Source organism: Ovis canadensis, chromosome 1, assembly GCF_042477335.2.
Source record: "Ovis canadensis isolate MfBH-ARS-UI-01 breed Bighorn chromosome 1, ARS-UI_OviCan_v2, whole genome shotgun sequence".
Classification (NCBI taxonomy): domain Eukaryota; kingdom Metazoa; phylum Chordata; class Mammalia; order Artiodactyla; family Bovidae; genus Ovis; species Ovis canadensis.
This window is the reverse complement of record NC_091245.1, coordinates 26,546,965-26,571,925: the sequence shown is the minus strand read 5'-3', so window position 1 is coordinate 26,571,925 and position 24,961 is coordinate 26,546,965. Positions and strand designations below refer to the sequence as shown.

The window sequence follows — 24,961 nt, the reverse complement described above, 5'->3', positions numbered from 1 at the left end:
TATGTGTCTTTTTGAATTGTTGTTTTCTCAGGGTATATGCCCAGTAGTGGGGTTGCTGGGTCATATGATAGTTTTATTCCTAGTTTTTTGAGAAATCTCCATGCTGTTCTCCATAGTGGCTGTATCAGTTTATATTCCCACCGCTGTGCAAGAAGGTTTCCTATTCTCCACATCCTCTCTAGCATTTATTTTTTGCAGATATTTTGATGATGGCAATTCTAACGAGTGTGAGGTGATACCTCATTGTAGTTTTGATTTGCATTTCTCTAATAAACAATTTTGAACATCTTTTCAAGTGTTAGCCATCTGTATGTCTTCTTTGGAGAAGTGTCTGTTTAGATCTTCCTCCCATTTTTTGATTGGGTTGTTTGATTTTCTGATATTGAGCTTTACGAGCTGCTTCTATATTTTGGAGAGTAATCCTTTGTCACCTGCTTCATTTGCAGTTCTCCCATTCTGAGAGTTGTCTTTTCATCTTGTTTATGGTTTTCTTTGTTGTGCAGAAGCTTTTAAGTTTAATTAGGTCCCACTTGTTTGTATTTGTTTTTATTTACATTACTCTAGGAGGTGGGTCACAGAAGATCTTGCTATGATTTATGTCATAGAGTCTTTTGCCTATGTTTTCCTCTAAGAGTTTTATAGTTTTTGGTCTTAAATTTAGGTTTTTAATCCATTTTGAGTTTATCTTTGTGTATGGTGTTAGGAAGTATTCTAGTTTCATTCTTTTACACATAGCTGCCAGTTTTCTTAGCACCACTTACTGAAGAGACTTACGTTCTCCATTGTATATTCTTGCCTCCTTTGTCAAAAAGAAGGTGCCCTGAGACACATGGGTTTATTTCTGGGCTTTCTATCTTGTTCCATTGGTCCGTATTTCTGTTTTTGTGCCAGTACCATACTGTCTTGATGACTGTAGCTTTGCAGTATAGTCTGAAGTCAGGAAGGTCTATTCCACCAGGTCCTCTTTCTTTCTCAAGATCACTTTGACCTGCTTTAGGGACAGCTCAGACTCTAATCTGGGCCTGCTCCTGTGTATTCTTGCCTCCAGTGTCCATAGCTGCTAGAGCTAGGTGTTTTCTTTTGTGGGAACACTCATTGTCTTATTTTTATATATATCATAGACACAGAATCTATGCAGTTGATTATGTGGACTTAGTCCACAGCTTATACTGCTGGTGGAAAGGTTTTTAATCCTCTTCCTTAGCCATTCTGCTCCTGGAGCTCAATTGTGTTTTTATCCTTACCTCTGCATGTGGGTCATCCATGGGAATTTGCTGCTGAGGCTGCCCTGGAGGACTCAGGTCTACACCAGTGAGGACTGGGCATGGAGATGTCATGGCTGTTTGGATCACAGGAACCCTGGCAGCTCATGGACAGCAGTAACCACGGACTCAAGAGATACGGCACTGTTAGGGTTTTTTCCTAGCGTCTGGCTGCTCTGCCCCAGTGAGGACCGAATGTGGAGGTGGCATGGCTGCTTGTATTGCAGGAACTCTAGTGGTGCCAGGTGTGCAGTGAAGCCCGTTGCCACAGGCATGGAAAATACGGTGCTTTTAGAATCCTTTTCTAACCTCTGGCAGCTGGTATTCAAAGGCCTCTCTGGCTGGTCCTTCTCTATTGCCCAGTGTGTCTGGCACCCTTAGTTAGGACCACCATCTCAGGGGTCTTTGTCTATTGGTCACCTGCCGGCATTTGCATGTGGAGAGAGAAGCTACAGTGATGGGCTCCATCCTTTCCCTGTGACTCAGCAGTAGCACCCTGCCTCCATGGCTTCCTGGCTTTCTTCCAAAGACATTCCCTGCCATGCTCTCCTCCTCCTCATCTCCTCGGACCATCTCCCCGTGGTCAACAGCAGTGCTTGTCCTGGAATTGCTCGCCAGTCTCTATTCTCCATCTCCCAGTCACCATGCATTCTGGTGGAATTGCATCCCCATCCGGGGTATGTAGGGCCATGGCACAGATTGTCTGTGTCATTCTCACTCCATTCAGACTGTTACAGGTCACCTTCCCTCTCCAATAGCCTCAAGTGCTTCCCTTCTGTTCCAACTAGTTGCTCTGATGTGGGGATCTCAACCCTGGTTCAGCTCCCCAAACCCCCAGGTGCAGATTGGTTCTGTTCACTGTCTTCCTCTGTTTCCCTTCCTTCCTTCATTCTACCGAGTTTTGCGTGGATCTGTATATTCCTTACCGATGGTCAGGGACTCCTGCTAGTTCTCAGCTGATGCTCTATAAGATCTTCTGCATCTGAAGATGTATTCCTGATGCATCCATGGAGAGAGATGTACTCCACTTCCACCTACTCCTCCGCCATCTTGTCTCCTTTGGGCACCTTTTTAAAATGTGAATGTTTAGTTTTGACATATCTGAATTCTACTGAATTCTGCCAGATTCTCATTTTCAGCTCAAAAAAGTGACCCGTTGCCTATTACATAAAGCTTCTACTGTTGGAATCCTAGAAAGTGAAACACAAATAAAAACAAACCCTTGGAGATTACATAATCCAATTTATTTCTTACTCTTTGGGAAAAAAAAATCAAAGTCATACATCAGGTCAGCAACAGTGCTGGCTGGCACCCAAACCTGGTTGTATAAGTTCTAGTTCTGTATTTTTTCTCTTATATAATACAGCTTTTGATTAAGATTTAGAACATTTTTATTTTGGTTTGAAAAAAATAAACATTGGATTAGTCTCTTAATGGTGTATAGACTACATTTTCATATGATCTATAAATGGCCCATTAGCATATTTGCTTGTGTTATGAGAAATGTGCGTTAAATAGTAGCTAGATTTGAAAATACTTGTCATCTATGCCTCTCAAGCCTGTGAAAATAGACACCCCAATATTCTAGGGCTTGCTCGATTTCAACAGTAGTTATTTTACATATGGAATGTCTTTGTAGTGAGTTTTAATAGGAGGTAAAGCATTGTATGTTAAATGTTCTTGCTAGTACAAACATTTGTAATATTAATTACATTTTGATAAACTGAGCTTTCACTACTTCTGGTTACCATAATGTTAAGTTGTACTGTCAGTCTTGTATGGTGAATTACAAGCTAATAACAGAAAAGAACATATGTAGCATATTACACAACTGCCTTATTAAGAAAATCCTAGAGCCTCAAAACCATATTAAATTTTAAATTATAGTCACATTTTATAAATCTGAAATACATTTATACTTGATTTGACACTTGTGAAAATATTTTCCCTAGGCTTTTACTTTAGGTGAGAACTACAGTGTAGGCAGAAATAGTCAATAAAGCAGAAATAGATGTTTTTCTGGAACTCTCTTGCTTTTTCGATGATCCAGCGGATGTTGGCAATTTGATCTCTGGTTCCTCTGCCTTTTCTAAAACCAGCTTGAATATCTGGAAGTTCATGGTTCACGTACTGCTGAAGCCTGGCTTGGAGAATTTTGAGCATTACTTTACTAGCGTGTGAGATGAATGCAGTTGTGTGGTAGTTTGAGCATTCTTTGGCATTGCCTTTCTTTGGGATTGGAATGAACACTGACCTTTTCTAGTCCTGTGGCCACTGCTGAGTTTTCCAAATTTGCTGGCATACTGAGTGCAGCACTTTGACAGCATCATCTTTCAGGATTTGAAATAGCTCAACTGGAATTCCATCATCTCCGCTAGCTTTGTTCTAGTGATGCTTTCTTTGGAGGGAATGATGCTGAAGCTGAAACTCCAGTACTTTGGCCACCTCATGCAAAGAGTTGACTCATTGGAAAAGACTCTGATGCTGGGAGGGATTGGGGGCAGGAGGAGAAGGGGACAACAGAGGATGAGATGGCTGGATGGCATCACTGACTCGATGGACGTGAGTCTGAGTGAACTCCGGGAGATGATGATGGACAGGGAGGCCTGGCGTGCTGCAATTCGTGGGGTCTCAAAGAGTCAGACACGACTGAGTGACTGAAGTGAACTGAACAATGCAGGCAAACTTCCATCATCTGTCAGCTTCAGTAATGTCATAATAAGAGTTATCTACCCATGATAAAATTACAGTTGTTAAAATTCAGTTTGGTAAATGGTATTTGGTCACTTTCACCAAGCCTTTGAGATATTATATTATAAAGCGTGGCTTTTGTTATTATGAATAACAATTTTTTCTATAGCCTTTGAATGAACTCTTTTATTAATATGTCAGACTGTGATGTGTATAACTGCTAAACAGAAAAAAGGATTTAAACAGATTTTTTTATGGCTTTTACTAAATTGTTATGTGACAAAAGATTTGCTCCTTCTTATTTATTTGATTTTCAGATGAAGATACTTAATTTTAGTCCAGGGACCAAATCTGCAAATAAACAACATACATACTATGAAATTGTAATGAGTGTATACAGAATATGGTGCTTTAAAAGATTTTTTCGCCTCAGTGGTGGTTATAATACATAGTCATTAAAATTTGGAAAATACAGAAAAGCACAATGAAGGAAGAAATATGTTTCTTAGAATAATAATTTGTTTTGAGCATTGGCAGTAATGGAGATGTAAAAAACTATTAATATATATAACCTCAAGAGTTGGTTAGGTAAAGAATGTTCTTTGATATCAGTCAGAAAATGAGGTTTTGTTTTCTTCTCTAGTTCACCAAATTGTTTCTAGTTGAAAATATAGCACATTGGTAGCTTGAAGCAGGGTGACTTTTTGTCAGCTGTTTCTTTAACTTTTTTATACAGTTCCTTTAGCATTTGCTGTATTGGAATTTAATTATATCAATCAGCTTAAATTAGTATAATATTTTTAACTTATGGGAAGGCAATTGTTATAGTAATCTAATCCCTGGATCTCTCACCTGAACTGAACACCTGTGTTTTTCATTACCCAACTAGTATTTTCATCTGAGTGTTCAGTAGGACGTGACTTTGTAATCTTGCCCTGACCACTATCCTAGTCTGTTTTCCTTTCTCAGTGACATCACCACTTCCTGTAACTCAAGCTAGAAACCTGAGATTTATCTTCTCATTTTTCTTCTTTTATTTTTGAAATGTTTCTTGAAACCTTTCCTACCTTCTCTTGTCTTTTGCCTGATCAACTCCTCTTCATCCTTCAGATCTTACCTTAGACAACATTTCCACTGGAAGGGAAAGCCATCTCTTGACTACTTCTCAACCCCTATACCTATCAAATCTTATTTAAGGGCTTATCTTACATAATTTTTAAATTTACACTTGTCATAGCATTTACCATGCTTCATTGTAATTGTCTGTTTTATTTGGATACCTCACTAGAGTATGCACTTCTTAATCATAGGGACTGTTTGCTTGTTCACTGTTAATCCCTACTGCTTAGCTTATATGACTGTTTGAGCTGAGAGTGGATGCTTAGTTGTGTTCAACTCTTTGCAATCCCATGGACTGTAGCCTGCCAGCCTCTTCTGACCTTGAGATTTCCAGACAAAGTACTGGAATGGGTTGCTATTTCCTTCTCCAGGAGATCTTCCCAACCCAGGGATCGAACCACCATTTCCAGCACTTTACTGCTGAGCCACCGGGTATGTAATAGATACCATGTATATATATAAAATAGACACCATATATATGTGTGTGTGTGTGTGTGTATTAGTTGCTCAGTCATGTTTGACTTTGTAACCCCATGGACTGTAGCCTGCCAGGTTCCTCCGTCCATGAGATTTCCAGACGAGAACACTAGAGTGGGTTGCCATTCCCTTTTCCAGGGAATCTTCCTGACCCAGGGATTGAACCTGTGTTTCGTACATTGCAGGCAGACTCACCATCTCAGCCACCAAGGAAGCCCATATATATATATATATATATATATATATAAAATATAAAATAGATAAAATATATAAAGTAGATACTATATACTATATATGTAGAGAGAGACATAGCTTATATGATAAGTATATAGAGAAAATAATTTGTTCAGTATTATTGAAATCAGTCCTGTCCTTTCTGCTTTTTCTGTCTTAGAATTAGCCTTTACCTCTTATCTGGATCACTGCTATAACCTCCTAATAAACTGTGTGCTTTGAGTCTCTCCTTCATTCATTGAGACTATCCTTCTTCCAGCTGATATAGAAAATACAACTGGGATCCCTTACTGACTCCATATCCCCAGCATGATCCATCTCACTTTTCGAGTATGGCATAAAGTCTCTTTCTTTGTCTTCGCTGCTTCCACAGTAAACCTCCTAGAACAGATATTGTGTGTTTGCTCTTGGCCCCTCTCTCAGTGGTCAGCATAATGCTTTAATCTGCCATTTCAGTTTCATTCCTCTTCTCTAGCCATATGGTGGGTGGGCTTATTACCTCTCAGTTCAGCATGCCACCAGTTTTTATTCTTCTGTGCCTGTGATCCTACTGTTGCCCTTTGTCTAAGCACACCTTTACCTTGTAAACTTTATTCCTGCTTTAAGGCCCAGCTTAAATATCATCTCCTTTGTCAAACCCTTCCTGAAACCTTGATTGCTAGTTTTTCTTTCCTTTCTACTTAGAGAGTCTTCATTCTTTTAAGGATAGTACTCACCACATTTTAATGTGATCTTTTTTTAATATATCCTTTTTTTAAAAAGAAAAATCTGAACTACTTCAGGGTAGGGTCTGTGTCTTACTCATTTGGTTATGTCTAGAAATTAATGCAAACAGTGCCTGACACTGCAAAATTTCAGTACAGGTTGAATAAACAAAGAATATTATAAATATTAAAGTAATTCCCAGACTTAATTCATGAAAAGCTTATGGCAGTCTAGAAACTATCTTTAAAGATTAAATAAAGCAAAGGATCTTCTGAATAATAGTTTATTTTGAAGACTATAGAAGAAGATTTTATAGACAGAAGGGGTTTTAATTCTCACAGGAACATTAAGGTTAATAGACTGTTTTTTTTCCTATTTGCCAATCTGTTGTGTCAGGGATTTCCTTTGAGAATCTGAAAAAGGCTATTAGACCCTACCTCCAGAAAAAAAAGAACATATTTATGCATGTACACCGTCTTGCATTTGTTTCAGGAGTTCCTAGACCCTTGAAACTATCCATGAACCAATTTTTAAGAACCCTTGCTCTGAAAGTAAAGTGGCTTAAATATAGAAGTTCTTGGCAATGAAAGGTGAAACATACCAAGAAATTGTTTCAGTCACTTAGTGTGGTGGTGGTGGCTTATGCTGCTGCTGCTGCCGCTAAGTCACTTCAGTCGTGTCTGACTCTGTGCGACCCCATAGACGGCAGGCCACCAGGCTCCCCCGTCCCTGGGATTCTCCAGGCAAGAACACTGGAGTGGGTTGCCATTTCCTTCTCCAGTGCATGAAAGTGAAAGGTGAAAGCGAAGTTGCTCAGTCATGTCTGACTCTTGGCGACCCCATGGACTGCAGCCTACCAGGCTCCTGTGTCCATAGGATTTTCCAGGCAAGAGTACTGGAGTGGGGTGCCATTGCCTTCTCCTGGATTATGCTGAGGCAGGAGTTAATATTTATTTGTCTTCTCCCAGATTCTACTTCCTTCCTGTCTCTGTCTTTTTAGCCAGAACATTAGGAAGTAAAGCTACATCCTGTCAGGCCAGTTTGTTATCCTGATTTCGGGCCAGTAAACAGGATAGATGATTACAATAGTAGTTATTAGGCATTGTGCTATGCCTGCTTTATATAAGTTCTCCTATTTAATTCTTGCAACATCACTGAAGGGTGAGCAGTCTTATCCTGATTTTTCAGATGAGGAATGCACAACTTTTCTAAGAAATTTTTCTTGATACCCACTTCAGATCAGAGAACTTAATATCCTTCTCTCAGAACACTTACGATACTGAATTATATGTCTTTCCCCAGTAGTCTCTGAGCTCTGTGTGACATACCAACTGTTTCTTATAATTTCTAATTAGTCAATATAGTATATATTTCAGAACATGGGTGTTCTAACCAGATTGCCTGTTTGATTCCTGTCAGGACTTAGACAAGTTACTTACCTATCTGTGCCTGTTTCTTCATCTGTAAAATGAAAATAAGAATAATACCATGTAAAATGCCTAGTACAATTCCTGGAACATGGTAAATTCTCGAAGCTTGTTAGTAATCATCATCATCATCATACCCAAAACCTAGCTTGGTGCTTAGAGCACAACATTCGCTGAAAGGTGCTAAGCAGACATTGATTGGAGTGATGGAATGAGCAATTGCTTCCCTAGTTGGAGACAAACTGTGTAGCTGGGCAGCCAGAATCTGTGTCTCTAAACATATAGATCTCTACTTCAATCATACATAGGGCTGATTTATAAAAAATATTTGGGGCACTATTAGCATGTGGCTTGAATTTTTTTTTAAATTATGTTTTTGGTTTAGTTCAGTTTAAATACTGTGAGAAGACATTAGCTTTGGAGAGAGCATTGCTTATACTATTGAATCTGGAATTCTTTTGCTTATAAAATCCAATCTGATCTGTTTGTGGCCCTGTGGTACTGATACTAGAAGGTCTCAGTTGTGGCTACCTCAACAGTCCATTTGGAGAAGGCAATGGCACCCCACTCCAGTACTCTTGCCTGGAAAATCCCATGGACAGAGGAGCCTGGTAGGCTGCAGTCCATGAGGTTGCTATGAGTCAGACACGACTGAGCGACTTCGCTTTCACTTTTCACTTTCATGCATTGGAGAAGGAAACGGCAACCCACTCCAGTGTTCTTGCCTGGAGAATCGCAGGGATGGGGGAGCCTGGTAGGAGGCCGTCTATGGGGTCGCACAGAGTCAGACACGACTGAAGCGACTTAGCAGCAGCAGCAACAGTCCATTAGTGATTGAGTCATTGAAGCTCTAAGTTGTAGGGTTTGTTTGGTAATAAGGAGAGGCACCTTAATTTGTATTCACATAGAGTACATGGCTCATCATTTAAAACCTCTGCTTAGGGAAACTTCTCTTTTTTGAACCCTTCTTGCTCAAGTCTGAGTCTGTGTTAATACAGCAGCCACGAGCTGCATGTGGCTACTGAGCCCTTGAAATATAGCTAATCCAAATTAAGATGTGCTTTTAGTATAAAATATACTAGATTTCAAAAGATGAATGTGAATTTTTTTATATCTTGGATTAAATAAAACATTAAAATAAATTTCACCTATTTCTTTTTACTTTTTAATATATAGCTATTAGATCACTTAAAATTGCATGTGTGGCTTATATTTCTCTTGGACATCTCTGCTTTGCATCTATTGTTTCCTCTAGAAATGGCATTTTATTTGCTTGCATTATTTTGTGAAACTGATAGCTTATTAAGAGGCATTTACGTCTTTTAAGAGCAGTACATTTTATAGAATGTGTTTCAGTTTGTTTTGGGGAAACAAAAATATCTACCAAGAAATTTCAGATACCAACATATTCAAGTGCTAACTATCATCACTCTGGATGCTTGATTTAGTTCACTTCAGTCACTTAGTCGTGTCTGACTCTTTGCGACCCCATGGACTGCAGCATGCCAGGCTTCCCTGTTCATCACAAACTCCTGAAGCTTGCTCAAACTCATGTCCATCGAGTTGGTGATGCCATCCAACTCATCCTCTGTCGTCCCCTTTTCCTCCTGCCTTCAGTCTTTCCCAGCATCAGGGTCTTTTCCACTGAGTCAGTTCTTTGCATCAGGTGGCCAAAGTATTGGAGCTTCAGCTTCAGCATCAGTCCTTCCAGTGAACATTTAGGACTGATTTCCTTTAGGATGGACTGGTTGGATCTCCTTGCAGTCCAAGGGACTCTCAAGAGTCTTCTCCAACACCACAGTTCAAAAGCATCAATTCTTTGGCATTCAGCCTTCTTTATGGTCTAAGTCTCACATCCATACATGACTACTGGAAAAACTGTAGCCTTGACTAGATGGACCTTTGTCGGCAAAGTAATGTCTCTGCTTTTTAATATGCTGTCTAGGTTTGTCATAGCTTTTCTTCCAAGGAGCATGTGTCTTTTAATTTCATGGCTTCAGTCACCATCTGCAATGATTTTGGAACCCAAGAAAATAAACTCTGTCACTGTTTCCATTGTTTCTCCATCTGTTTGGCCATAAAGTGATTAGATGCTTGATTAGAACTTTCCAAAAAGCCAGTAAATTTTATACTTTTATGCTAGTAAATTGGATGATGATGATGATGAAGATGATAGTTGGCATTTACTAAGTGCTTATTATGTGCTAGGCATTGTGCTGAAGTATTTCTAGGTGGAATATAAATTAATAATCTCATCAACTTTAAGAAAATTAAGTCCTAGTCTTACATTTCTTTTCTTTGAGTTTTTTCATCTCATTTTATCCTGCTAGGCAAGTAGAATAAATTAATTATTTGGACTTTTCAAAATAAACTTTCATTTCTCCTTTAAAAAAAAAAAATCCATCGTTTAGTTTTGAAATCTTTCACTGACAGGGCAGTGGTCATGTGAGCCACACTCCAAAGTGTCTGTTTTTTCCTGACTCCAGTTGGCCTTTCCTTTCAACAGTCTTTGTCAATGAATATATTTGGACTTACTTTTCAAAACTAAAACTCATTTTAAAAGCCAGCCTCTTAAAACTAAATTTTGTTTTTTTTCCCATAGGATCAAATGCACTTGAGCTTTTATAGCAATTATCTTAGTAGTTCTGTCATTAACAGCTATGTTTGTCTTCCCAACAAACTATAAGTAGGGGGCCAAGTTTAATCTTGTTTGGTATATAGTAAATACTCAGTGGGCTTCCCCAGTAGCTCAGCTGGTCAAGAATCCACCTGCAATGCAGGAGATCCCAGTTTGATTCCTGGGTCGGGAATATCCCCTGGAGAAGGGATAGGCTATCCACTCCAGTTTTCATGGTCTTCTCTGGTGGCAGAGACAGTAGAGGATCCGCCTGCAGTGCGGGAAACCTGGGTTTGATCCCTGGGTTGAGAAGATCCCCTGAAAGAGGGCATGGTAACCCACCCCAGTATTCTTGCCTGGAGAATTCTCATGGACAGAGGAGCCTGCAAGACTAAAATCCATGGGGTTGCAAAGAGTTGGACACGACCTAGCGACTAAGCACAATACAGCACAGATACTCAAATAGCTATTTGTTAAAAGAATAAAATAATACAGTCGTATAGTCATTTTATATTTAAGGCAAAGAGAAATTAAAAACTTAGGGTACAAATCAATGTCTTTACTCTGAAACTTTGGTTTTTTTCAGCTAAATATGAATTCTTAGAGTCTAACTTTCCGAGTGGTTTGAATTACAAGCCAAGACTTTCTTATCTTCTGTCTGCAGTTGTTACTCTAATCCAGCTCAAGACTTCTGACAGTTCCCAAGATAAGCAGAGTCAGAGTGTTCTGTTGCCTTTCTAGCAACTGTCATCAGCTTTCTCAATAAGAGCCTCTGCTTCCTCTCTTCCTCTATAAAGCAGAAACCAGCAGAGAAAGAAGAGCTATGTTGTTAAATAATGCCATTCAGGAGTTCAAAAAGCACAACTCAGATCTTTGGGGACTCACATTGCCTGCCTATATTAAAAATCTGTGTGTCTTTACCTAGTACTGAGGTTGTTTTATAATCATAACCTGATCTACCATTCCAGCTTTATTTACCATACGTTAACCCTCCATCTTTTGCATTCCAGTCCCTTATAATGAAAAGGACATCTTTTTGGGGTGTTAGTTCTAAAAGGTGTTGTAGATCTTCATAGAACCGTTCAACTTCAGCTTTTTCAGTGTTACTGGTTAGGGCATAGACTTGGATTACTGTGATATTGAATGGTTTGCCTTGGAAACAACAGAGATCATTCTGTCGTTTTTGAGATTGCATCCAAGTACTGCATTTCGGACTCTTGTTGACCATGATGGCAACTCCATTTCTTCAAAGGGATTCCTGCCCTCAGTAGTAGATATAATGGTCATCTGAGTTAAATTCACCCATTTGAGTCCATTTTAGTGCTCTGATTCCTAGAATGTCGACGTTCACTCTTGCCATCTCCTGTTTGACCACTCCCAATTTGCCTTGATTCATGGACCTAACCTAGATAGCATATTCAAAAGCAGAGACATTACTTTGCCGACTAGATAGCATATTCAAAAGCAGAGACATTACTTTGCCGACTAAGGTCCGTCTAGTCAAGGCTATGGTTTTCTCAGTGGTCATGTATGGATGTGAGAGTTGGACTGTGAAGAAGGCTGAGCACCGAAGAATTGATGCCTTTGAACTGTGGTGTTCGAGAAGACTCTTGAGAGTCCTTTGGAACACAAGGAGATCCAACCAGTCCATTCTGAAGGAGATCAGCCCTGGGATTTCTTTGGAAGGAATGATGCTAAAGCTGAAACTCCAGTACTTTGGCCACCTCATGCGAAGAGTTGACTCATTGGAAAAGACTCTGATGCTGGGAGGGATCAGGGGCAGGAGAAGGGGACGACAGAGGATGAGATGGCTGGATGGCATCACGGACTTAATGAACGTGAGTCTTAGTGAACTTCGGGAAGTGGTGATGGACACAGAGGCCTGGCGTGCTGCAATTCATGGGGTTGCCAAGTGTCGGACGTGACTGAGTGACTGATTTGAACTGAACCGAACCCTCCATCTTAGATAAAGTAATCTGCTATCTAGAGTTTTCTCAGCCCTGTGCTTTCCTTTTTATTAAATTTTTTTATTGTGGTAAAATATGCATAGCAAAAAGTTGACAGTTTTAAAACCATTTTTAGGCATACAGACCAGTGGCATAGATGTATTTGTACTGTTATGCAGCTGTCACCACTGTGGTGTATTTATCATATGGTATTTCAACAGTAATTATGCCAGCCTGGGAATCTCCAGCACTTTATCACCCAAACTGAATGGTTTAATTGGACTTGATAGCAACTTAATTTTAATTGAATACAAAATCCTGCTTCTATAAAGTAATTCATGTTGTTGTTTTCTACTAATTCCAAATAAAAGCATCTTAGATAAAGTTTGTAACTACCTTGGCTTTGATCAGGGACCTATCTTGAGATAATCCCTGTGATTATGAGGTGGGAAGCTATGACTGGTTGAGTTTTAGTTGGAAGCTAATCACTGGCCATTTATTATTTAGAGAGGTTAAAAAGATGAAAAAGATGGTATCTTCTATTGGAAGTGGGCCTTAGAAAGGATCACTACGAACAAAGCTAGTGGAGGTGATGGAATTCCAGTAGAGCTATTTCAAATCCTGAAAGATGATGCTGTCAAAGTGCTGCACTCAGTATGCCAGCAAATTTGGAAAACTCAGCAGTGGCCACAGGACTGGAAAAGGTCAGTGTTCATTCCAATCCCAAAGAAAGGCAATGCCAAAGAATGCTCAAACTACTGCACAATTGCACTCATCTCACACGCTAGTAAAGTAATGCTCAAAATTCTCCAAGCTAGGCTTCAGCAATACAGGAACCGTTTACTTGCAGATGTTCAAGTTGGATTTAGAAAAGGCAGAGGAACCAGAGATCAAATTGCCAACATCCGCTGGATCATGGAAAAAGCAAGAGAGTTCCAGAAAAACATCTATTTCTGTTTATAGAAATAGTTATAGACTATGCCAAAGCCTTTGACTGTGTGGATCAGAATAAACTGTGGAAAATTCTGAAAGAGATGAGAATACCACACCGCCTAACCTGCCTCTTGAGAAATCTGTGTGCAGGTCAGGAAGCAACAGAACTGGACAAGGAACAACAGAGACTGATTCCAAATAGGGAAAGGAGGATGTCAAAGCTGTATATTGTCACCCTGCTTATTTAACTTCTATGCAGAGTACATCATGAGAAATGCTGGGCTGGAAGAAACACAAGTTGGAATCACGATTGCCAGGAGAAATATCAATAACCTCAGATATGCAGATGACACCACCCTTATGGCAGAAAGTGAAGAGGAACTAAAAAGCCTCTTGATGATAGTAAAAGAGGAGAGTGGAAAAAGTTGGCTTAAAGCTCAACATTCAGAAAATGAAGATCATGGCATCTGGTCCCATCACTTCATGGGAAATAGATGGGGAAACAGTGGAAACAGTGTCAGACTTTATTTTTTTGGGCTCCAAAGTCGCTGCAGATGGTGACTGCAGCCATGAAATTAAAAGATGCTTACTCCATGGAAGAAAAGTTATGACTGACCTAGGTAGCATATTGAAAAGCAGAGATATTACTTTGCCGACTAAGGTCCGTCTAGTCAAGACTATGGTTTTTCTAGTAGTCATGTATGGATGTGAGAGTTGGACTGTGAAGAAGGCTGAGCACCGAAGAATTGATGCCTTTGAACTGTGGTGTTGGAGAAGACTCTTGAGAGTCCCTTGGACTGCAAGGAGATCCAACCAGTCCATTCTGAAGGAGATCAGCCCTAGGATTTCTTAGGAAGGAATGATGCTAAAGCTGAAACTCCAGTACTTTGGCCACCTCATGCGAAGAGTTGACTCATTGGAAAAGACTCTGATGCTGGGAGGGATTGGGGGCAGGAGAAGAAGGGGACGACAGAGGATGAGATGGCTGGATGGCATCACTGACTTGATGGTCATGAGTCTCAGTGAACTCCGGGAGTTGGTGATGGACAGGAAGGCCTGGCGTGCTGCGATTCATGGTGTCGCAAAGAGTTGGACACGACTGAGCGACTGAACTGAACTGAACTGAACTGATTGTAACTATATGGGTAGAAAGATAATAGGGAGAGAGGAGCAGTCTCCTAAGATTGCTGAGTCCTAGAAGAAGGGAGGGTCCACTAGAACAAGTATCTGTTACTTCAGTGATTTAACAAAGATGACTATAATGGAGCCAGTATTTGAATTTTGGACTGTTTTACTCCAAGTCTTATGCTTTGAAAACCGTATAATGAATTTCTAAAAGTAGACAGTAGTTATTTTGAATATTTAGACAATATCAGTGTTTTATAAACTTTCTGATATCCCATAATTCTGTTTAACACATTTAAAAATTTCTCCATGTATATTATTTAAAATTTGAGTAATATTAATATTACAGGTAAAACCAAATCATAGCATAGGCTCATTGCCTACTTTTTTCTTAATTGCATGCTATCTTGTGCATTTCACTGTACAAATCTTAATATGATAGAGATATCAGCATCTGCAGAGTGAAAAATAATACTGAAGCTCTGAATAGTTGTATGACCTAATCAGAGTCAGAAAAACCATTTCATGGCAGAACCAGATTAGAATCCAAACCTCTAGTCCTTGGCGGGATGTTTGACTACTTGATCATAAGTTTAGGCAGTTATAAACTTCAGGTTCTGAAAGCTTAGCTTGTATTTTGCTTTTCTTGCTGGTTCAGATTCCAGGTTTCATGGAATCAAACCAGTCAACCTTTGAAACACTAGGAAGCTCTTTTTCTGGCCTTTCTTTACAGCTTTGATATTTGTGGATTCTTCAAGATGTGCTATAATCTTGGGAGTAAATAGGGCCAGTGAGTGAGTGAAGTCACTCAGTTGTGTCTAACTCTTTGTGACCTCAGGGACGTAGCCTGCCAGGCTCTTCTGTCCATGGGATTTTCCAGGCAAGAGTACTGGAGTGGGTTGCCATTTCCTTGTCCAGGAGATCTTCCCAACCCAGGGATCGAACCCAGGTCTCCCACGTTGTAGGCAGATACTTTACCATCTAGTCTAAAATCAAGGGTGTGTAGGATCATTTCCCTTTTCCAGAAGTTGCTAAGGTGAAGGCAGTAGCTTTTCCCAATGTCTGAGAATAGTGACAAAATGCTCACACACCTGTCTTTGAGATATGTGTGTCTTATCCACATGTATTGGTGGACTCCTTAGGAAACTGTATCTAAACATCTTTTTATTGTGGCACAGAGTCTTGAAAATAATTAAAATTTTAAATTACTAGTGTTAAACAGAATGCTTGGATGTTCTTGTATTGACTATGTATTCGTCACCTTTAGAAAAATATACCTGTTGTTTGAAAGTGAGATGAATGTAAGGAGTATGGCCTGCCATCGTTAGTGTACCTAAAGTGTGTTTACATATTTTTAGTTGACTGAAATGAGAAAGATAATTATAGAGGTTAAATGCCTGTGGAATACCAGAGAATAACAATTTAGTATCTCTGAAATTATCATCTATATTAATGAGAAAATTATTCGATTTTCAGTTTTGTTTTAGGATAGAGTTTCAGTCATTAATTTTTAAAAATTTATTTAGTTTTAATTGAAGATAATTACTTTATAATATAGTGTTGGTTTCTACCAAACAGCAACATGAATCAGTCATAGGTTTGGTATAGAAAGTACTGTAACTGGTCATTTTATCATTTTTAAAGTTTTCTGTTCAGTAATTATACTACTTGATTTTGATAATAAAAGGAGTTATTATGAGACCAGAATTTCACTAGATAAATACGGACTGAAAGTTAAATTTAATTGATCTCAGATTAAAGAGAAATTAACCCCTAAAGATTCCTATATTTATTTAGTTGGGAATGGTCTTCAGGGTGTTTGATATCACCACCGCTCCCCACCTCTCCCATACCCCAAATCATGAGATTTTACTTTATATTCTTCCTCTATTTTACCCAAACTTCAACTTTGTTTGCTGGTTAGAGCTGAGAGTACTTTGTAATCTGTTTTCCTTTTTCTCTGAGTGAGCTTCCTTCTTTTGCTTTCCCATTCTTGTGTGTTAGCTGTGTTAAGGCAGTTCACTGCCTTCTCGCACCCTGTTTTCCTTCATGCACACTTGATCTGAGCAGACATGGTCGGTATCAGCAGTTAACAGCAGAGCAAGAAAGGATTGAATCCAAACATGCACATTAGTGTGTGCAGGTTTGGTCTGTGATACTATGTTGCATTTTCTGTTTTTGTTATTATCTACTGTCAGAAACAAGAAACTGAGTTGATACTGACCTTGTGTGGAATGCCTCTGAGGATTTGGGATGAAGGGAGGAGGCTGGTGTTTCATGTGACCGATTTTTGACATGCTGCAGCAGGACTGGAAACACTCCTCTGCTCACATATGGTGGAAAGAAAAAATTTCTAAGATTGAACTTGCAGAATTTGTGGAGTATATTTAGATTTTTCTACCTGTGGGTTTTTTTTTTTTTTCCTCTATTTTACCTAATTTTCTAAGGATTGGAAGTGAGGGTTGACCTTTGCTTAATAAGTAGTTTGAGGTATGGAAGTAATGGGCTGCCACAGTGATTCGTATGATAAGAGAATGTTTAAAACCTCTACTACATCTTGACTCATATTTTGACCCATCTGACAAACAGTGAGCTCCTTGGTCATCTTTAGTATTTAAAATCAACTTTACACAAATAGCTTTATTATTGTACTTTTTTCCCTTCCTGCAAATCTTAAGAGCATTGCACCTATGTATCCAAAACAGTTGATTTTTATCTACATTGGTGAGAAATTTAAAAGTGGCATGTACTTGTCCCTTAAGTATCTCCTGTGATAGAATTTTCTCACTTTATTTTATGCCTCAGCTTATCGGAGCCTGAACTTCTGTTTGGGTTATGTCTTAAGATGAAACTGAAATACAGTCATGAAGCTCTAAGAAAAAACTCTGCGGTACTAATCTGAAGGACTTCTTGAGTGGCATCCTTCCTTCTTCTTGTTGGCCCTCATTACCTTCCCCTCACCCCAAAAGTTTATTCTTGCAGAACTCTGTGGCTTTTTCATCTCATTTTGTGGAAAAAGAAAGTGAAGGGAGCAGTGGGGAGGGGAGAGATTTCAGTACAACCAGGCATTTAAATTTTTTACTTCAAAAAAAACACCTCTGTTTTGTGATTCCAAATCTAAGATTGCTTAAGAGTCCCTTATTAGGAATCCAGTTTTGATGGAAGCATATAAGAATTTAGAAAATGATATTTCAGTGTAAATGTGGATCCTAACATATATGACCTGAAGAGTAGAAAGAAATAAATGCTAAGGTGACTCTTTTTTTCACTCAGTGCACGTTACCTAATATATTTGATCAATTGGTATTGAAAGGTGGTCCTAAAATAGCTTTTGAGCAGATGTAGTATTGAATAGATCAGATGACCTGTGTATTGGTAGTCTTTTCTATTGTGTCTGTTGTTTCATTCTAAAATTGGGATTTAAGGGATTTAAGAGGAAATTAGCACTTCAGTAATGTCCTTTTCCTTAATATTGTTGACTGTTTCTCTTAGCCATTTTCATTTTAACAGTGGTATTTAAGGGTTAAGCTCACAGAGCTGATGCAACCCCTCCTTGTTTTTCACCAGTAATTTTCATTGGACAGCATTTCCATAGCAACAGTGAGATCAGTGAAACCTGAGTGTTTCATTGATTATTTTTCTCCTCTTCCTTTTTTAATCTATTCTCTTTTCACCACATTTTAGTGAGAAAGCGATTTTTTTTTTTTTACTAATAGAGCTTATATTGATTTCTATTCCATAAATAATTAAAAGAGGGTAGAAAAAGCTGCCCTTCATTTAAAAATTGAATGTTTCACCATGTATTTAAAAAGCGATTCGGGATTAGGAGGATGGATAACCATACCGGCTGTAGCTGATGTTCTCAAATATTCTTGCATTGTTTGCTGGTCTTCTAGGGAAAAGAATAATGTGGAACAGGACCTTAAGGAGAAAGAAGATGCTGTTAAACAGAGAACAAGCGAGGTTCAGGTAGGTGAACTGTCAAATTCAGTATTCCATTTCTGATTTAGTAGGATTCATTTTAAATGTAGAGGGGCATTTACAATGTGATGGTTATGGTATTGGTGAGTAGGTAAAGAGAATCCCTGTTATTTATGTGATATGAATCTTTATCTTTAATGAAATTATTATTTTTCTCCTCACTCTGGCCTGCAAAGATTACACTACAATGATAAAGCAGTATTTTTCAGCATAAATTTCTCATTTTAAAAGTATTTTTAAGATGATATTTATCTGCATATTATAGCCTTAGAGGTAAGTTTGAATGACTTGTGATATAAATATTATTGCACCAGTAAAACTGAATGAATGAGAGCATCATCATCATCATGAAAACACAAATTGGTTTTTCATGGGTGTAAGATTATGTTAGCTAGGAGACCTAATGTTTTAAAGGACTGTCTCAATACTAATAGGGTGGGAAATGATAGGGAACAATTCAAAATAGCATTTTATAAGTTGCTTAGTAGCCAGGATATCTTAAACTTTGGCTTAAAGAGATTTAATTCATTTTCACTAAGTGCTGTGTTAAGTAGCTTCATTTTACAAATAGAAAAGACAAAAAGACCTCATTTTCTGATTGGGAATGACACAAAAGAGGTATTTCAAATGTTAAAATATAGAAAATTGGGCAGTGTTGCATTTGGAGCCATAAGCAATAGCCATGTTATTGGGACATGGTTTCTTAAATGCTGTACCAGCACACACAGGATGTTGGATGTAGAAGCACTGGTAGCAGTTGCCAGTAACAGCTCATGCATGGACATTTCTTAACCTCAACAGTCATATATTGGGTTTCCTTGTCTTGATAATTTTAAATGGGCAGAAGCTCTAAAACTGTTAGATCCATTATTTTGTTTGGATGTGGCACATTGACCAGAGATGCTGTGGCAGGTGGACCATGCTAGGGTGGGGAGAATGATTTACTGAGGGGTTGAAGAAGCCAGATCAGGAGACTTCTTGTTAGAAGTTGATTCTATTACTGTACTTATTATATATACTGGAGTTTTCCTAAAGGTGATACAGAATTGACAGATTGTCACTAATATCTTTCTCTTTGTGATAGTGAAATATGGAATGATATCCTCAATTACTTGATTTTTGTGCAATTTTTGAGCTTAAAAAATGTAAGAGTCGTAGACTTTAAGCAGTTACTGCTGAAAATATTTTAAGAATGGAAGATAAAATGATCTACAAAAGTTTTCTCAATCTGAAGAGGTAGATGTAGTTACTGATATAATATTGGACAACTTCTAAATTTAGCCAGATATGTTTCACAGTACCAAGGTTTTTTCAGTAGACACTGTTTGTGTGTGTGTGTGTATACATCTATCTATGGTTTTTCACTACTGCATCTTTTGAGATTGTGAATTTTAAATAGCTGCTTTGGGAGAACACTAAAATTTACACTGTTCTTTTCAAGCTAAATCAGCTATCCTTAAATATTTGATTTCTTATATTTATAGAAGTTTTGTTGTCAGTCAACATTTCTTTGTTATATGCTAGTCCTTCTTTTACTTAGTGTTGATGGTAAGGTACATGTTAAACCTTCAAGTTTGCTGAATCCAAAATGTCTGAGAAAGTCTTGGCTGAGAGAGTCTAAATAGTTGACTTTTTTTTTTTTTTGCATAAGGTGCTGTAAATAAAAGGTATTTTAGAGCATGTAGAGCATGGAGAGTATAGGGCAGGTTGTAATGGTTGAACATGCAGGTTCACTGAAAAAAAAACATAGGATTAAAGCTTTGCATTGCTAGATTCATTACTCATTCCATGTCAGTACAGGTATTTTTGTCTTGTTCTTGGTAATGAGATACTAGACGAAGAATGACATGGATAATTGACATCTACAAGTAATTAAAACTTTCATTTTAGTGATTATTTTTGATTTTCTGAAGCAAGACCACTTACCTGAAAGTGTTAATAAGCATATTGTATTACCTATTGAGTTCACTCTGAATTAGCCATTGGTAATGAGGCATAACATGAATAGACTAGGAATAACATGAATAATTAAAATCTGTAACTAACTTGAACTTTTAGTATTTATTTTCTAATTTCTCTGACAAAAGGCAGTTTACTATAGCTTCTCTGCTTCCTTCTGACCCCACTTTCTAAGGTAGGTGCTAATGAAAAATACCAAAATGAAGGCATCAAGGGAGAAGTAAGAGAATTTTGACTCATCAATAAATGTCTTTCTGCCTTAATCAAATATGGCTTTTCTGCATATTCTAGCTGTTCTCTATATTTATAAAGTTATTGATTATGATAATATGAGCTCATATCTCAAGTACAGAAACCAGACTTTCAAAGCCTCTTTCAGTTCAGTTCAGTCGCTCAGTTGTGTCTGACTCTTTGCGACCCCGTGAATCGCAGCACGCCAGGCCTCCCTGTCGGTCACCATCTCCCGAAGTTCACGTCCATCGAGTCAGTGAAGCCATCCAGCCATCTCATCCTCTGTCGTCCCCTTCGCCTCCTTCCCCCTATCCCTCCCAGCATCAGAGTCTTTTCCAATGAGTCAACTCTTCGCATGAGGTGGCCAAAGTACTGGAGTTTCAGCTTTAGCATCATTCCTTCCAAAGAAATCCAGGACTGATCTCCTTCAGAATGGACTGGTTGGATCTCCTTGCAGTCCAAGGGACTCTCAAGAGTCTTCTCCAACACCACAGTTCAAAAGCATCAATTCTTTGGTGCTCAGCTTTCTTCACAGTCCAACTCTCACATCCATACACGACTACTGGAAAAACCATAGCCTTGACTAGACGGACCTTTGTTGGCAAAGTAATGTCTCTGCTTTTTAATATGCTACCTAGGTTGGTCAGAACTTTTCTTCCAAGGAGTAAGCGTCTTTTACTTTCATGGCTGCAATCACCATCTGCAGTGATTTTGGAGCCCCCCAAAATGAAGTCTGACACTGTTTCCACTGTTTCCCCATCTATTTCCCATGAAGTGATGGGACCAGATGCCATGACCTTTGTTTTCTGAATGTTGAGCTTTAAGCCAACTGTTTCACTCTCCTCTTTCACTTTCATCAAGAGGCTCTTTAGTTCTTCACTTTCTGCCATAAGGGTGGTGTCATCTTCATATCTGAGGTTATTGATATTTCTCCCAGCAATCTTGATTTCAGCATATGCTTCTTCCAGCCCAGCATTTCTCATGATGTACTGTGCATATAAGTTAAATATGCAGGGTGACAATATATAGCCTTTTGACGTACTCCTTTTGCTATTTGGAACCAGTCTCTGTTGTTCCTTGTCCAGTTCTAACTGTTGCTTCCTGACCTGCATATAGGTTTCTCAAGAGGCAGATCAGCTGGTCTGGAATTCCCATCTCTTTCAGAATTTTCCACAGTTTATTGTGATCCACACAGTCAAAGGCTTTGGCATAGTCAATAAAGCAGAAATAGATGTTTTTCTGGAACTCTCTTGGTTTTTAAATGATCCAGCAGATGTTGGCAATTTGATCTCTGGTTCCTCTGCAATTCTAAAACCAGCTTGAACATCTGGAAGTTCATGGTTCATGTATTGCTGAAGCCTGGCTTGGAGAATTTTGAGCATTACTTTACTAGCGTGTGAGATGAATGCAGTTGTGCGGTAGTTTGAGCATTCTTTGGCATTGCCTTTCTTTGGGACTGGAAAGAAAACTGACCTTTGTTTTCCAAATTTGCTGGCATATTGAGTGCAGCACTTTCACAGCATCATCTTTCAGGATTTGAAACAGCTCAACTGGAATTCCATCACCTCCACTACCTTTGTTCGTAGTGATGCTTTCTAAGGCCCACTTGACTTCACATTCCAGGATGTCTGGCTCTAGGTGAGTGATTACACCATCGTGATTATCTTGGTCTTGAAGATCTTTTTTTGTACAGTTCTTCGGTGTATTCTTGCCGCCTCTTCTTAATATCTTCTGCTTCTGTTAGGTCCATACCATTTCTGTCCTTTATTGAGCCCATCTTTGCGTGAAATGTTCCCTTGGTATCTCTAATTTTCTTGAAGAGATCTCTAGCCTGTCCCATTCTATTGTTTTCCTCTATTTCTTTGCATTGATCGCTGAAGAAGGCTTTCTTATCTCTTCTTGCTATTCTTTGGAACTCTGCATTCAGATGCTTATATCTTTGCTTTTCTCCTTTGCTTTTTGCTTCTCTTCTTTTCACAGCTATTTGTAAGGCCTCCTCCAGACAGCCATTTTGCTTTTTTGCATTTCTTTTCCATGGGGATGGTCTTGATCCCTGTCTCCTGTACAGTGTCACAAACCTCAATCCATAGTTCATCAGGCACTCTATCTATCAGATCTAGGCCCTTAAATCTATTTCTCACTTCCACTGTATAATCATAAGGGATTTGATTTAGGTCATACCTGAATGGTCTAGTGGTTTTCCCTACTTTCTTCAATTTAAGTCTGAATTTGGCAATAAGAAGTGCATGATCTGAGCCACAATCAGCTGCTGGTCTTGTTTTTTTTTGACTGTATAGAGCTTCTCCATCTGATTTCAGTGTTGACCATCTGGTGATTTCCATGTGTAGAGTCTTCTCTTGTGTTGTTCGAGGAGGGTGTTTGCTATGACCAGTGCATTTTCTTCGCAAACTTCTATTAGTCTTTGCCTTGCTTCATTCTGCATTCCAAGACCACATTTGCCTGTTACTCCAGGTGTTTCTTGACTTCCTACTTTTGCATTCCAGTCCCCTATAGTGAAAATGACATCTTTTTTTGGTGTTAGTTCTAAAAGGTCTTATAGGTCTTCTTAGAACCGTTCAGCTTCTTCAGCGTTACTGGTTGGGGCATAGACCTGGATTACTGTGATATTGAATGGTTTGCCTTGGAAATGAACAGAGATCATTCTGTCGTTTTTGAGATTGCATCCAGGTACTGCATTTTGGACTCTCTCGTTGACCACTATGGCTACTCCATTTCCTCTAAGTGATTCCTATCTGCAGTAGTAGATATAATAGTCATCTGAGTTAAATTCACCCATTCTATTCCAGTCCACTTTAGTTCGCTGTTTCCTAGAATGTTGACGTTCGCTCTTGCCATCTCTTGTTTGACCACTTCAATTTGCCTTGATTCATGGACCTGACATTCCAGGTTCCTATGTAATATTGCTCTTTACAGCATCAAACCTTGCTTCTATCACCAGTCACATCCACAACTGGGTATTGTTTTTTCTTTGGCTCCATCCCTTCATTCTTTCTGGAGTTATTTCTCCACTGATCAACAGTAGCATATTGGGCACCTTCTGACCTGGGGAGTTCTCTTTCAGTATCCTATCATTTTGCCTTTTCATACCGTTCATGGGGTTCTCAAGGGAAGAATACTGAAGTGGTTTGCTGTTCCCTTCTCCAGTGGACCACATTCTGTCAGACCTCTCCACTATGACCCGCCCTTCTTGGGTGGCCCCATGGGCATGGCTTAGTTTCATTGAGTTAGACAAGGCTGTGGTCCTAGTGTGATTAGATTGGCTAGTTTTCTGTGATTATGGTTTCAGTGTGTCTGCCCTCTGATGCCCTCTTGGAACACCTACCGTCTTACTTGGGTTTCTCTTACCTTGGCGTGGGGTATCTCTTCACGGCTGCTCCAGCAAAGCGCCGCTGCTGCTCCTTACCTTGGACGAGGGGTATCTCCTCACCGCCGCCCTTCCTGACCTTGCACGTGGAATAGCTCCTCTGGGCCGTTCCTGTGCCGTCGCAGCCTGGCATCCTCGGCCGTTGCCCCTGACCTTGGACGTGGGGTAACTCCTCTTGGCCGCTGCTGCTGGGGCATGGGGTCCTCCTGGCTTCTGCCCCTGACCTCAGACATGGGGTAACTCCTGTCAGTGATTTGATCAAAGTGCCAAAAGACTATTTTTTTTTTTTTTAGCATTTATATAGTCTTTCTAATTCAAGTAAATTAGAAGGTCTGCTACATAATTAATTTTGTCCATGTTTGTTTCCTGTCTGTGTTCTGATACATTACCATCTTGAGAATTCACAGTTCACGATTTTTTTTTTGAAGAACAAATGAACAATTAACTTTGTATTTTATGTCATGAGATGATCACTGTTCACTCATATGAGGTACACTGTTAGTTTGTCAAGTTCTGTGGAGAAATTAGATCCAAAATGATGCAAGGGGGTGAAACTGTAAAAGGCTGTTCTATCTCAAATGTTTATGGTTTGAGTTTCTTGTTGTTACAGGAGGAAGTTAGACCCACATTCTTTCCTACCTTAAACTGCATATGCACAATTTTATTAAAAATTTTCTTCAAATATAACCTTATAGCTCCATTTGTAAAAAACAAACAAACTTTGTGAAAACCAGCCAACATCCTTGCAACAAATTTTTGCTGCCACATTCACTAGAATTATCCAAAAAAACATAGTTTCATCTTTGTGCATCTTTGAGGATGTGTTCTGAGATCACACTCCCCTTCCCGCCATCCCCACCCCTTTAAAG

At 39.1% G+C, this 24,961-nt stretch overlaps 1 protein-coding gene across 8 annotated transcripts in view; it reads left to right on the top strand.

Moving 5' to 3' along the window:
• Window positions 1-24,961, top strand: part of EPS15 (epidermal growth factor receptor pathway substrate 15) — a 147,715-nt gene that overhangs the window by 65,369 nt on the left and 57,385 nt on the right. For all 8 annotated transcript variants that reach the window (XM_069591188.1, XM_069591177.1, XM_069591145.1 and 5 more), the window contains exon 13: window positions 18,433-18,505. In XM_069591188.1, coding sequence (XP_069447289.1) covers window positions 18,433-18,505 — 73 coding nt within the window. The remainder of the gene's footprint in view (window positions 1-18,432; window positions 18,506-24,961) is intronic.